The sequence below is a fragment of the Pelobates fuscus genome, chromosome 4, assembly GCF_036172605.1.
Source record: "Pelobates fuscus isolate aPelFus1 chromosome 4, aPelFus1.pri, whole genome shotgun sequence".
Classification (NCBI taxonomy): domain Eukaryota; kingdom Metazoa; phylum Chordata; class Amphibia; order Anura; family Pelobatidae; genus Pelobates; species Pelobates fuscus.
Window position 1 is genome coordinate 349837963 of NC_086320.1, and position 13992 is coordinate 349851954.

Below are 13992 nucleotides of genomic sequence, written 5' to 3' on the forward strand. Positions count from 1 at the left end.
ATAGGGGTTGGAGGCAGTTTAAGCACTGCAGCAGCGATTATTACAATTCTATAATCTCACCCTAAGGACTCATCTTGAGTGTCTCATTATCATTATCTGAAATTACAGCATCTCACCAAAGAACATGATTAGAATCAGATGTGATGTACATATACCGTTAGTTTATACAAACAACCAACATACCCTTTTTCTAAAGTCTAAATTTAGTTTGTGGCACTTTCACATCAGAGGTTCACGCATGTGCAAAAGAAAATATTTTTGATATTTTTGAATATCCTGTTGACTGTTTCCTGTTAAAAATAATTATTGAATAACTGGTTAACGATAGTGAAAAGGAGAAAGGAAAGGCACCAGTGTCACAAGAGGAGATGTATTGGAAAATGTTTATTTAAAAAAAACAAATATCTAAAAACTTTGTTCATCCATATTTTTAATCAAATGCAAAATCCATGTGTCTCCATGACTTATGTGACACATTGTGCACCCCTAGTATTTAATCATAAATGATGGAAACTAGGAAGTGGACAGTTTCAGATCACAACTCTGGGAGACATTGGGCAGTATGTCATCAAAATGGTTCACAATGTAAGATTGGTGCAAAAAGCTATTTTATTTATAAAGCTTTAACAAAATCCATACATCTCTACAATGGAAAACATGTTGCAAGGGATTGAAGATGATCTCAGAACACTCAGTAGTGTTAGGAGTTAACTACGTAAGTGGTAGTGTTTGAGATATGATTTTAAGGCCTCTTAAGCTGACAAAGTACATTGGTGCGAAATGCGTTCACTGAGTCAAAATATCAAATTATATGTGCTGAGTCTACAGAGTCCTACTGTGCATTTTTGAAGTTATGGTCTATATTGACATATAATTTTTGTCCATGTGTTTGTCTGGATGCAATGAATAAGGAAATCCATTTGTTGGATTAAGTGTCTTCTTCCTAGAGTTGGCGTGTTCTGCCTGTGTAGGTCAAAATGTGATATGATTTGTATGCCTCCTTCACCTACCACTGAAAGCACAGAGTATCATGATTGCTGAACCCTCTCACTGTTGCATGGGTCCTAGATACATCACACTTTATCTAACCCCTTACCTCCTTCTCATAAGTTGAGATGAATTGGGGAGTCCTGGCTCTCTCCTGGTCACTAGGATTTGGATCCATAATACGTTTTTATCTCTCACATTTGCTTGTGAACTTTTTTTTTTCTCATTTGCTTGTGAACTTTTTGCCCAGTGAAATTTGCTTCTGTCTTCCAAAGCCAAAGTCTTTAAACCTTCCTCAGAATGTGTTGTTTAATAACTTTCAGAATGTTTATACATTGTAGAGACTCTTGACATGTTCTGTTCCTATGTTTAAGTTCTCATAAAGGAATTATCATATAGGGAACTTGAAATTTTCCCCCAAATTGCGTTCAATGAATACCTAAAGTGGTCTTTTTTAGGTCAACAATGAAGGAAAATTTCCGTTTCATCATTGTGCCTTGGTGCTTGGGATGAACTTGCATTTTTATTTTTACCTGTGGAAATATATTTAACAAATCGGTAAATAAAATGGGATACTAATTCAGATGGAGTCCATCCACTGTGAAGCTGCCAATACTGATTCCACCATGTTGACCGTGCGAGTAAATGAAATGAGAACACACCAGCTTGGCCAACAAACCTACTTGACATCTTTTTGTAAAAACTGTCAGCTAAAGTTTTAACCATTTTAAGTATCTTTTCATTTGATAATCTTTATTGAGCTTCCATCATGGTCAGCCAGTATTTGTGGAGGATACGAACTGAACTTCAACAAAAGTAGGCTAATGAAATCGAAGTATAGATACAATATGTTGCACATCTAGATCTCAAGGCTTTTAAGTGGATTGCCTTATTTTTATGTCATGTCTGGGCCTGATCAACATAGTCTGATACTGTCCATTCATTCAGTTGGTAGAATGTTTTAATTAAATGCACTCCTTTCTTTGCAGAGCAGAGCACTGCTCTCACCTAAGTCCATTGTAATATTTAATGTATGCAGCCTAATCTGTGCTGCACATTTTCACTGGTTGATACCAAAAATAACCATTTTTGTCTCTTATTGTAATTGTATTGAAGCCAAAGAGTTTACTCTATTTTAATACGGAATAGTGTTCTCAGTGGGAATGTAATCAGGGAGAATTAACCATGGAATTAACCATGGTCAATCTAATGGTCATGAGACAAGAAAGCACCTGAGCAGATTCACTTCTAAATCTCAACAACTGTAAATGTCAGGCAAGGTTATTTACTAAACTCTGAACTGTACACAACTGAAACGATTTCCAAGCTAAAATAACTATAAATTCTCTAGCTTGGATATCATTACAGCTTGGCTGGTTTTGCTTAACTTTTTTTAATTCAGATTTCGGTCAGTTTCAATTAAAAGTTTAGCCCAGACATATCTACCAACAAATGAACGAGCCTGCCTTTTATGTCCAATTCTCTGATTAATGGAGACAAGACCTTCATTGGGATATGAATGTGTTTGTCACACTTTTCTTGTTTGTTTGTTTTTGGCAAAGAAAGCTATCTCTCTGTGTTAAAGGTCCAGATGTGCCTCCCACTTACAGAATATGGGAATGAAAGTTTTTATTAAAGCGGCACTGTCATGCCGAATTCCGGTTTTTTTTTTAACCCGCCTCCACTACATCCAATCGACCCCCTAGTCCCCCCCAAATGCCCCTAAGCCCCCCACATTACCTATTTTTTATTCTTTATTTTCTGCCCCGATCTATATTCAGGGCGCCGCCATCTTTGTGTGGGTAGGTGAAGTCCCTGTGGGACACGTCATCTACCCACACTACACAGACTGTGAGATTCCCGCACATGCCCAGTGAAACACCTGGACATGCGAACGGGAATTTCATCTATTCATTCATTCATCAGACAGACGAATGAATGAATAGAAAAAATCAAACGAACAAACAAACACTGAGTATCAGTGTTCGTTTGTTTGTTCAGTTTATTACAAGGAGGGAGCTACCGGCGTGCAGCTACCTCCTTGCAATATGTAAAGACAGAAGCGGCAGGGAGCAGTGCTCCCCACCACTTCATTAGCCCCCCAGGTCCTCCCCTCACTCTATGGGGGTCAATATGACCCCCATAATAGCATAAGGGAGATTCAAATCTCCCCAATGCCCCTACTCGCTATACCGCGAGTAGGGGCATGTCCACTAAACAGTGAGCAGCCTGCTCACTGTAAAAAAAAAAAGGGTAATAAGGGGAATGGGGGGGACCTACTGTCCTCCCCCGCCGGCCCCCACCCCTGGACGGCGGGTGGGGGCCATAATGGGAATGAGGGGGGGGCGACCTACTGTCCTCCACCCCCCGGCCCCCACCCCTGGGCGGCGGGTGGGGGCCATAATAGTATTGGGGGGGGACCTACTGTCCTCCACCCCCCGGCCCCCACCCCTGGGCGGCGGGTGGGGGCCATAATACACAGAGCACTGAAATCTGTGTCATTTTACAAGCGTGGGAAAATTCCAAAGAACTTTCCCACGCTTGTAAAATGACACAGAGCACTGTGATTGGATGGATTTCAAGCCATCCAATCACAGTGCTCTGTGTCATTTTACAAGCATGGGAAAATTCCAAAGAACTTTCCCACGCTTGTAAAATGACACAGAGCACTGTGATTGGATTGCTTGAAATCCATCCAATCACAGTGCTCTGTGTCATTTTACAAGCGTGGGAAAATTCCAAAGAACTTTCCCACGCTTGTAAAATGACACAGAGCACTGTGATTGGATGGATTTCAAGCCATCCAATCACAGTGCTCTGTGTCATTTTACAAGCGTGGGAAAATTCCAAAGAACTTTCCCACGCTTTAAAATGACAAAGAGCACTCTGATTGGCTTAAACCCACCAATCAGAGTGTTCTTAGCCTAATTGCAGGGCGGGGCAAGGCTTTATAAGCCTTCCCCCGCCCTGCGGAGCTCAGTCTGCGCGGAGCCCTCCATGGGTGAAGATGGATTAATTTTTTGTGCGCTCGGGTTTTTTCTTTTTCGTCAGGTTTTTTTTTTTTTGCGCTCGGGATTTTTATTTTATTTTTAGTTCGACGGCTATGATGGTTTTTTATTTGGCCTTTTTTGGGGCTGAAAAATGAAGATTTTAGAAAAAAGAAGACGTTGAATGGTAAGTTTAATTTTACTTTACAGGTTAGCAATTTTATTCCCCCTTCACTATTTTTTAGGGTGAGGGGGGTAGGTAGGGGCATTTTTTATTTGGGTGGGTGACTAGGGGCTTGGGGACCCCTGGTCACCTTGATGGGGGGGGGGATTTACTTAGTGCCCCCACCCGCCGCCCAGAGGTGGGGGCGGGGGGAGGACAGTAGGTCCCCCCCCCATTATTACCATGATGGCCCCCACCCGCCGCCCTGGGTGGGGGCCAGGGGGGGGCAGTAGGTCCCCCCCCCCTTATTACTATGATGGCCCCCACCCGCCGCCCAGGGGTGGGGGCCTGGGGGGGGGAGGACAGTAGGTCCCCCCCCTCTTATTACCATTATGGCCCCCACCCGCCGGCCAGGGGTGGGGGCCGGGGGGGGAGGACAGTAGGTCCCCCCCCTACTACTATTATGGCCCCCACCCGCCGCCCAGGGGTGGGGGCCGGGGGGGAGGACAGTAGGTCCCCCCCTACTACTATTATGGCCCCCACCCGCCCCAGGGGTGGGGGCCGGGGGGGAAGACAGTAGATCCCCCCCCTCTTATTACCATTCTGGCCCCCACCCGCCGGCCAGGGGTGGGGGCCGGGGGGAGGACAGTAGGCCCCCCCCCTCATTATCTTTATGGCCCCCACCCACCGCTCAGGGGTGGGGGCCGGGGGGGGACAATAGGTCTCCCTCCCTTATTTTACTTTACGGACCCCACCCGTCGTTTAGGGGTGGGGGGCAAGATTTTTTTTAAATTTTTTTTACAGTGAGCAGCCACAGGCTGCTCACTGCTTACTAGACATGCCCCTACTCGCGGTATAGCGAGTAGGGGCATATTATTTACTAATACCAAGTCATTTTTACTTAGGGTTAGTAAATGTGGCTGAAAGACCAGTTTAGGTCTTTCAGCCTTTTAGTAGATAGCTCCCTGATATCGTGGGGATTAGGGAGTTATCTACTAAGCGGCTGCAAGATGCAGCCGCGGCAATGAATAGGATCTGAGTTTCATTCATTAGAATGAAATTCCGATACGATCAAAGTACCGAATTGCATCCTAACACCAATGGAGAAACTCTTCTCATTCTGTTAGGATGCAATTCGGCAGTTTTGCCGGCGTTCTGTCTAAGTGACAGGACGTTCGGCAATACTGACAGGAAGCATTGTGGGAACTGTGAGGAAAGCTAGGGATCATGGGAAAATTGCTCTGACCAGCGGAAATGAAGCACACTTTGCTCCTCCGCTGGTCAGAGCTGGTGAAGCGGAGGAATCCTCCATAAGACAAAGAGTCCCTACTCTGTCTTATGATTTTAAAGAAAACTAAAGAAGACAGGAAGAAAAGAATAACAGATCCTGAGAGAGGGGGAGAAGAGGAAGAGATTGAGGAAAGGTAAGTTCGGCATGACAGTGCCGCTTTAAGCATCAAATCAGAAAGGAAACACGGCCTTATAATGTCAACCATCAAGGCCCTGTTATATTACCAGGAGAGAGCCAAAATTCGTGGGAGGTTGAAAATAAACAACGTTTGTCCTGGAACCCAAATGACAGCAGAAGGCTGTAGTGGGTAGAAAAGATTAAAAGTGAAAGGGGTTCCTAGGACTGTGTTTTAACTAGAGAGGATGACTATATGCCTCCGACGCATGTTATTTACACTTTACATATGCAGAGGCTCCCTTGTGTGCATGTCCCTTCCTTCCCATGGTATGGGACGGGGGACAAATTCAAAGAATGGAAGGGACCCTAGGACTGGATTGATTGATTGGCTAGAATTATTCCTCTCTCAAGCTCTGTGTATCATGTAGGAAAATGGACAAGTTAACAGGACCCCAACTATTGAAAGCCCTCATCTTTATTTTTCACGTATGAGATGAGAAAGAGGACTTTCCAACTGGTTGTTGTTAGAGGACCTTAGGAACCCCATTAGTCCTTTTCTTCATCTACTTTGTAGCTGTAGATAGCCATTGATGTTATTGGGAAATTCATTCCTGAGCTTTTTTTGTCATAAAGGCCAATTAATATCAGACTGTGGAAATGTTGTATCAAAATTGTACTTAGGCCGCAATGTAATATTGTTAGATAAGCTTTTCTAATGATTTTATATTTTTCAATAAACATTTCAAATGATTTAATATTTTGAAAAATATTTTAATATTGTAATATTTAGACTTATTTCATATATTGATACATTGCTTTTTAAATTTGATTTTTTTATTTATATTTTAAACAAAAAATAATTTTAAATGCGTAGCGAAAAATATGACATCATTTGAACAGATTCTCTAAAAATATTAAATTGAGGTCGTATTCAGATAGTTTGGAATTTGTTTTGACAGTTTCAATGATGGCAAATTGAATGAAGGTAGTATATGCCATACAATTTTCTCAAATGTTAGTGGTGGTTGTTTTTCCAAATTTGCTACATCAAATCAGAGGTGAGTAAATAAGTAACAGGAATACATTCACGGAACTCTGAATTGCAGTGAATTGAAATCCCAATGGCAAAATGTAGCCAAAAATGACTGATTTGGAAAAAATCTCACTTACAGTAAGAGCTTGGTTACTCTTGTCTAAATGTTGCCATTCAGATTTAATTTTGCTTCACTTTGGATTTTAGTGAATAAAAGCACAATAAAGGTTTATTTATTAAAGGAGCACTATAGTGCCAGGAAAACCAACTTGTTTTCCTGGCACTATAGGGTCATTAGGTCCCCCCACCCTCATGACCACCCTCCCACTGGGCTGAAGGGGTTAAAACCCCTTCAGCCACTTACCTTTCTCCAGCGCCGGGCTCCCTTGGTGCTGGTGACCTCTCCCCCCTCCTACGTTGGCTCCTGAGTGACGCCGAATGCGCATGCGCAGCAAGAACCACAAGCGCATTAAAAACGCCCATAGGAAATCATTACTCAATGCTTTCCTATGGACGTAAGCGTCTTCTCACTGTGATTTTCACAGTGAGAATCGCCGAAGCGGCCTCTAGTGGCTGTCAGCGAGACAGCCACTAGAGGTTTAACCCTAGTGTAAACATAGCAGTTTCTCTGAAACTGCTATGTTTATGGCTGCAGGGTTAAAACTAGAGGTACCTGGCATCCAGACCACTTCATTGCGCTGAAGTGGTCTGGGTGCCTATAGGGGTCCTTTAAACAACGAATTGTGGCAAATTGAATTGCAAAAACTAGTTTATCATAGTCAATTCAAAATATGATTTAAATGTCACCACATTCACAGTTCAATAAATTGAAAAGTTTCAGATGGAATACAAATTACCAAAATCTTCACAGAGTTTATGCAGGATAGCACCTCCAAAAGCATTCTGCAAAAAATGCATAATTGTGATGCATTGGAAGAACAATTTGCTAATCCTTTCTAGACAAGCACAAGTTTGTGTGGTCTTTAAAGATTACTGGATTAAAATTCCAATTTAGAACCTGGGATAAATGCCAGAGAATATTGGGGAAAAAAAAACTGAGGGACTGACCCTGAAAACTAGGACTGTGGGTAGCAGTGTTTAAAAAATAAAAATACAAATATTTTAAATACTTTAAAAGAAGACAAATATGACACTAAAAATAAATGAAGGGTTAACTACATGTATACTCCAAACCTTGGAAGCAACTTATATTTAAAAAAAAACAAAAAAAAAAAACATGAGAATAAGACCAACCCAACACATTCTTTAGCTTTTTTTTTTTTTTTGTTAAACATAATCTCGCCTTCTAAACTCAGCCCACAAACTCTGTTGCTGCACCTGGAGTGGAGGAATTCAGGCTTTATTTAGAAAGCTTCCTAATTCACTGGCACACATCTAGAAAGGAATGCCTTTCCTGAAGGCATTTGAGCAAACTTCGCTACACTTTGTTTCTTTCTGGGTGAAGACTCCATTTCGGCTTGGATTGTAAAACCCTGCCAACTTTTTGGTTAAAAGTTACAGTTAAGGTACAGGATGTGTGCGAGCGGCAATGCAAGAACCATCTTATAATCGTGGAAAAAGCAGAGTGTAAATTGGCTCCTGTCTTAATCTCCCTCTGCTAGCTGCGTTCTCATCTAATTTATTATATTTCAAAGTGTGCATGGTTTGCTGACCAAAGCAGGGCTTGTTTTTTTTTGCTAATGTGCATTTTTCAGATAAGCGCCTTTGTGTGTGTGTGTGTGTGTGTGTGTGTGTGTGTGTGTGTTTTGCTTTGCTCAGATTTTGGCAGGGAATAATTTAAATATTAACTAAACTTTGGTGAGTTCCTCGTTAGTGCCTCTGTTCAGGGATCTGTTCCATAGTTTGTCTGTATTTAAATGACACGTCTCTATATGGTGCAGCACCTGATTGCGAATGGTGCAAATGTGTCTGGATAGAAGGAAACTTGAAGAATTGTAGATATTCAGGTTGTTTTATTCATATTCTGCTTTGTTGCAACACTTTTCTTTTATCTTTTTTTTTTTTTTTTTTTTTTTGTACCCTGTGCTTGCTTTCTCCAGACATGTGTAACTAGAGAATGATTTGCTTCCTTAGGACATGCTAAAGGGAAGGGAATGCCTGTTACCTTCTTTCAAGTGCTAAGTCGTTTGATGTTTTTTTTTTCCTTTCTTCTATTCCAGGAATATCCAGGATAGATCCTTTTTGAAAGTGTATAATAAAGATCCCGCACAGGCATTTAACCACACTCCCAAGGCTGTCAATGGAGATGTGAGGGTAAGTACTTCTTTTGCACACTTGGCACGCATCAATCACCGAGTACTTCTTTTGCACACTTCATACTTTTCCATCAATCACCAAATCCTGTGTACTCGTGTGATATTTATGCAATGACTTTAATGCAGAGAATGTTGACACATTGAAAATATTAAAAAGAACTAGATTTTTAGTGTAGTGTTTTGCACATTTCTAGCAGTCTGTTTGGTCTTACGTTTTGAAGGGAAACTCCAAGCACCAAAACAACTTCATCTAAATTAAGTTGTTATCGTGCCAGGAAGCCCCTGCAGGCACTCGCTCACTCACAGACTCACACTGACAGACATACACACAGTCATTCACTCACACATACACTGACAGATACACACACATTTCCCCCCCAACACTCACAGATCAATTTTTTAATTTTAATTTAAATCCACACAGCCTCCCTACTTTTGGGAGAGCTGGGCGGATTTTTTACCTGTGGTCCAGTGGGGCTACTGGTCGGGTAGTTTGGGCAGGGAGGGAGGCAGGCGTGCAGGCAGGCAGGCAGCTAGCCGAGTTCCAGGCGGGCAGAGAGGGAGCGCTCATTTGTGAGCTCTCCCTGCTCAACTCCCTTACGCGCCGTAGAGTGAGGCCGGAAGCCGGAATGTGACGTGACACCTGGAACTCAGTTAGCCGCCTGCCCTGAGGCTTACAAGGCATTTGCTTGGGCATTTGGGGGCGGTGTTTTTTGCCGCCCCCTGGAAAGTGCTGCACAAGGCAAATGCATTGTTTGCCTCAAGGCAAATACAGTGTTAAGAAGCGGCCCTGCCAGGCAGCACTCCACTCTTCCTAAATCTCAAAATTCAGAAGCCGGATGTCGCATTGGGGGGGGAGTGGACATCGCCGCTGGAGGCAACGGTTTAACCCCTTGATATAAGAGTTCCTGCAGTCTTTTCTTGGCACCATAACAACTTTACAATTGAAGTTGTTTTGGTTCCTGGAGAGTCCCTTTAAGTCCTCTGTTAGAACTGTCAAAGTGTTGTGAATAATTATTGCCTGGGTGTGCTTAAATGATTCGTTTTGGGGAAAATCAAAATGAAAACAAACAGTTGACTTAGCAAATTTTTTATTTTCAGCTGTTGTGGTTACTGAATACTTTACTGAATAACAATGTGTGGGTTTGTTTTCGGACTATAATATACGGCCATGTTGACTCATGTTTTACTTTGATGGGCCTCTTGCATGTTAAAAACCTAGGATTTGGGCACCACATTTCTAAATCTGTGTTTCAATATGATAGAATGCTACACATTTTATCTCCTTTTGCATTATCTGGTTGAAACTGTATTTCGTAACCCTTATATAAAGGGTTAACAGACATTTTAGGGGTAATTTGTAAAGAATAATCTCTGGGAAATGGTCTGAAAATGGAGCAATCATAAGGAATATCTCATTGGTATCCATGGAGATTGCTCCACATTTAGATCCTTGCTTTACAATTACCCTTCAGTAATAACAGTCTGTGTTCTTCCCAGTATGGGTTTAATAATCTTATTCACAGTGCTATGTGATTTCATATAGTTTCCTGGTTTATTTATGTGCTAGTATCACAGATGTGTGTATCTTGGAAGGTGTTCTATTGCCCATACAATATATAGCAGTTAGGTAATACAATTTACATTTTATTTTGGCTAAATCCTTGAAAAGCAAGAGGCAATTTAAGTCGGTCATAGTGGTACCTGACCAAATCTCTGTTCACTGTACAGTGGAAATAGTGGTGCCTGACCTAATCACTATTCACAATACCATAGACCAGTGGTTGCAAACCCAGTCCTCAAGTACCCCCTAATAGTCCAGGATTTAGGGATTACCCAGTTGTGTCTAAGGTGTTTTTAGAAAAGAAATTTAGACACAACAGGGTATTCCCTAAATCCTAGACTGGTAGGGGGTACTTCAGGATTGAGTTGGGAACTACTGCAATAGAGGATTGGGATGCTGGGAGAATTTGACCTCGATGCTGCAATGCAGGTAAATGTTCACTTTGTTCTCTTTTGGAGTGTGGGGGGCTGGGGCACAAGGAAAGTAACAGTTACTTTGTCCAAAACCAGTGGGTTGTTTTTTTTAAACCATTCAAGTAAGTGGTAGACAACATGAAAACAGCACGGAGAATGAATTAAACCTTTCATCATCCAACAGTGTAAAACGTGTATTCTATCAAATATCCAGTTCACATCACTACACAAAGAGCGTCGCGTTCTGTAAACTGATCTCGTTATTCTGTTATCTACGCCATTTCTGTTTTTTCTGATCAACTGTTCTTTGCTTTGTTTATTTCTTCTGGAAATGGATTGCCATTTATTTATACAGGTTAAATTAGTTTATACGTTTATTTAAATCTCTTTATTTCGTTTTCTGGAAAGTGGTTTTGTAGAGTGCATTCCAAAGCAGGATTACGTGCTGGCTAGTGATAGCCCAGCGTGCGTTGGGATTAAGGTCGGTTAGATCATTAGGATTCCATAATGACAATCAGGGGTTAGCAATGCAGGCCCTGAAGTTTGGAGGACTAAGGGGAAGTCCTGCAGTGGATATGTACCTTGGAGATATTTTTTGTCATTACATTTTCCTTGGTTGGTGTTCATTCACTAGAATGGGAAATATAGAAAATTGTATCTTGGTCTCGTTTTGTCTAACTCAATGACTCGTCAATTAATATTTAATCTTTCATCTATTTCATTTTTTATTTAATCAAAGCATCCTCAGCTAATACCTCCATCACTCTATTAACATGCTTACCTTGCCTTAGCAATGTCGGACAGTTGGACGAGAAAGTCATTCCTGTGAAGATGTAGAGTGATCAGATCTTGTTTTATTAAAGAATTATTCAAGATTAAAGTTAAAATATATGATATGTCTGTATATTGATATCAGATAGTAAAGGAATACAGGATTTCATTTACATAGGATAGATTTATTCAGATGAGAGTTTTTTTTTAGATTACTGACATTTTCCAATGCCTGGTTTCATAGGCTCTATCTGAAAACTAATTGTCATATGGATAAGGAGATCTCTGTGAGTCTTGTCAATAATCAGGTTTAATTCAAACGCAGACTGAAGAAGTATTGGGCATTACTGTGGCTTGCATGAGTTTGAGTAATTTATTAGGATTATAGTTTTGTTCAACACCTTTTTATTTCTAACGTGTGGACGGTTTTGATAGCTGCAGGCTGCTCTGGCACGGAGTGACAATACTGATGTGGTTAAAGGCAGCTGTCTCTTCATTTTTAGGAAGCATAGCAATATTGCATTGGGCAACTAGCTGCAGGGCCCATAGAAGGTGCTTGGCAGTTGCTACGTGCGTAAAGTAAACAGCTTCATTGTGTTCATTTTATTTGTTCTCATTATTGATATAAAAAAAAATTATGTCAATAATGCCTACGCCCTTATAAACAAGCAGAAAAGAATTGAGAGCGCAATGGTAGTATGTCTTCCAACGGAGTGTCAGTAATAGAGGGAATAATTTAATAATATATTAAGTCTGCACATTAAAAGGAACACTCCACGCACCATAATCGCTACAGCTCGCTGAAGTGGTTATGGTGCCAATAGTGCCATGTGTTCTCTACCATTTTTGAAGAATTTGACTTCTTTCCTGGGTTCCACCGGGCACCACTCCCTGCTTCTACTACAATCTCCAGAGAGCCGGAGAGTTCCTCAGCATGAGGACGGCTTAGCTAATTGGCCGAGAATGTCCGTCTCATAATGTTACTGCCAACTTCCAACTCTTGGGAGATTGTAGAAGCACCATAACCACTACTGCAAGCTGTAGTTATGGTGCGTGGGAGAATTACCCACCAGTATTGCCCTTCTAAATTAACAAGTTTGTTCATTAAATTGTCAGAAAATCAGCAGCTTACCTTTATCCAGCGTCGTGGTCTCTCGGCGCTGGTGACCCCTCCTCCCCGCTGCGCGCGCATTGAAAGAGTCCATAGGAAAGCATTTCTCAATGCTTTCCTATGGACGCTCTACGCAATGGATGCGGAATTCGCATCCAGCATCGCAGATGCACCTCTAGTGGCTGTCCGGAAAACAGCCACTAGAGGTTGGATTAACCCCAAATGTAAACATAGCAGTTTCCCTTTAAACTTAATTGATGACTTGTCTAGAATTCACTGTTAGATCAAGAACTTGATAAATATGACAAGTTAATTCACTGAATATTTGACAAATCGCTATGTTTTTTCTCTTTACCATGTATAGGTAGTTCCCGACTTTACAAACTAATTGGTTCCGAAGCCTATTTCATAAAGTGAGGTGTTCATAAAGTGAGGTGTTCATAAAGTGAGAACTAATTTCCCATAGACACAATGTAATAAACACAGGTTCCGTTCCTGACCAACAAATTTTACCATTGAAAACCTAAATTATTAAGTACAAATATAAAATGAAAGCATAGCAAATACATGTATGTTGCAGGAATTTTAAAGGAATACATACCATATTAAAAACCTTCATCAAATTATCATCAATCCTCCTACTATTCAGTGAAGAGACATGCTGCACTTGTTGAATGGGGGCACCTCTCTTCAGCCCTCCTACTTATTCACTTTCTTCATTATCAGCTTCCCCCTCTCCTTTATCACTTCTCTGTTACTCTCAAACTTTCTTCCATCCCTTTTTTCAGGCTTTTCAGCCCTCCTCCTGCTCCTTACTATTGCTGCCTGCCAAAACATGGTACAGTGGCAAACACACATACACACAGACAGCTATGTCAGACACACACAGACACATCAAGTCAAATCTCTACTCAATAGCACACAGTGCAATAATATTACAGGATCTGTAATGTATGCCCATGAAAGCACAAAAAGAACACAGTGCAATCTAAACCTGTTTTTCAGACTTCCCTTTATCTTCAGGAACTGTGTTCCTGATCCTCATCTCTCTTCTTGTCTACTCCTGACCACAAATTCTTCTTCTTCTCTTCTTGTTTGTGCTCCAAAGCACTCTTCTCGGCCCTGATCCGTGGACCACTGACACAAAATGTCGGCGCATAAAAAAAAAAATGGTTCATAAAAGGCGAGAGTTTGTGAAGTGAGAAATGCCTGTATACAGGTGTTTGTATACTTTCAGGGACAGAAATTTCCAAAACTGTAAATCTTGCGAACTTTTCAG

At 41.3% G+C, this 13992-nt stretch overlaps 1 protein-coding gene across 16 annotated transcripts in view; it reads left to right on the plus strand.

The window, feature by feature from the left end:
• KIAA1217 (KIAA1217 ortholog) overlaps window positions 1-13992 on the plus strand; it is a 591389-nt gene that overhangs the window by 452939 nt on the left and 124458 nt on the right. For 15 of the 16 annotated variants that reach the window (XR_010090786.1, XR_010090787.1, XM_063452543.1 and 12 more), the window contains one exon: window positions 8759-8852. Coding sequence is in view for 13 of the 16 variants with exons in the window: in XM_063452543.1 (XP_063308613.1) it covers window positions 8759-8852 (94 nt within the window). In the remaining 3 variants the exon portion in view is untranslated. Of the gene's footprint in view, window positions 1-7953; window positions 8105-8758; window positions 8853-13992 lie in introns of those variants that run through there. The other variant, XM_063452552.1, reaches the window with a different exon arrangement.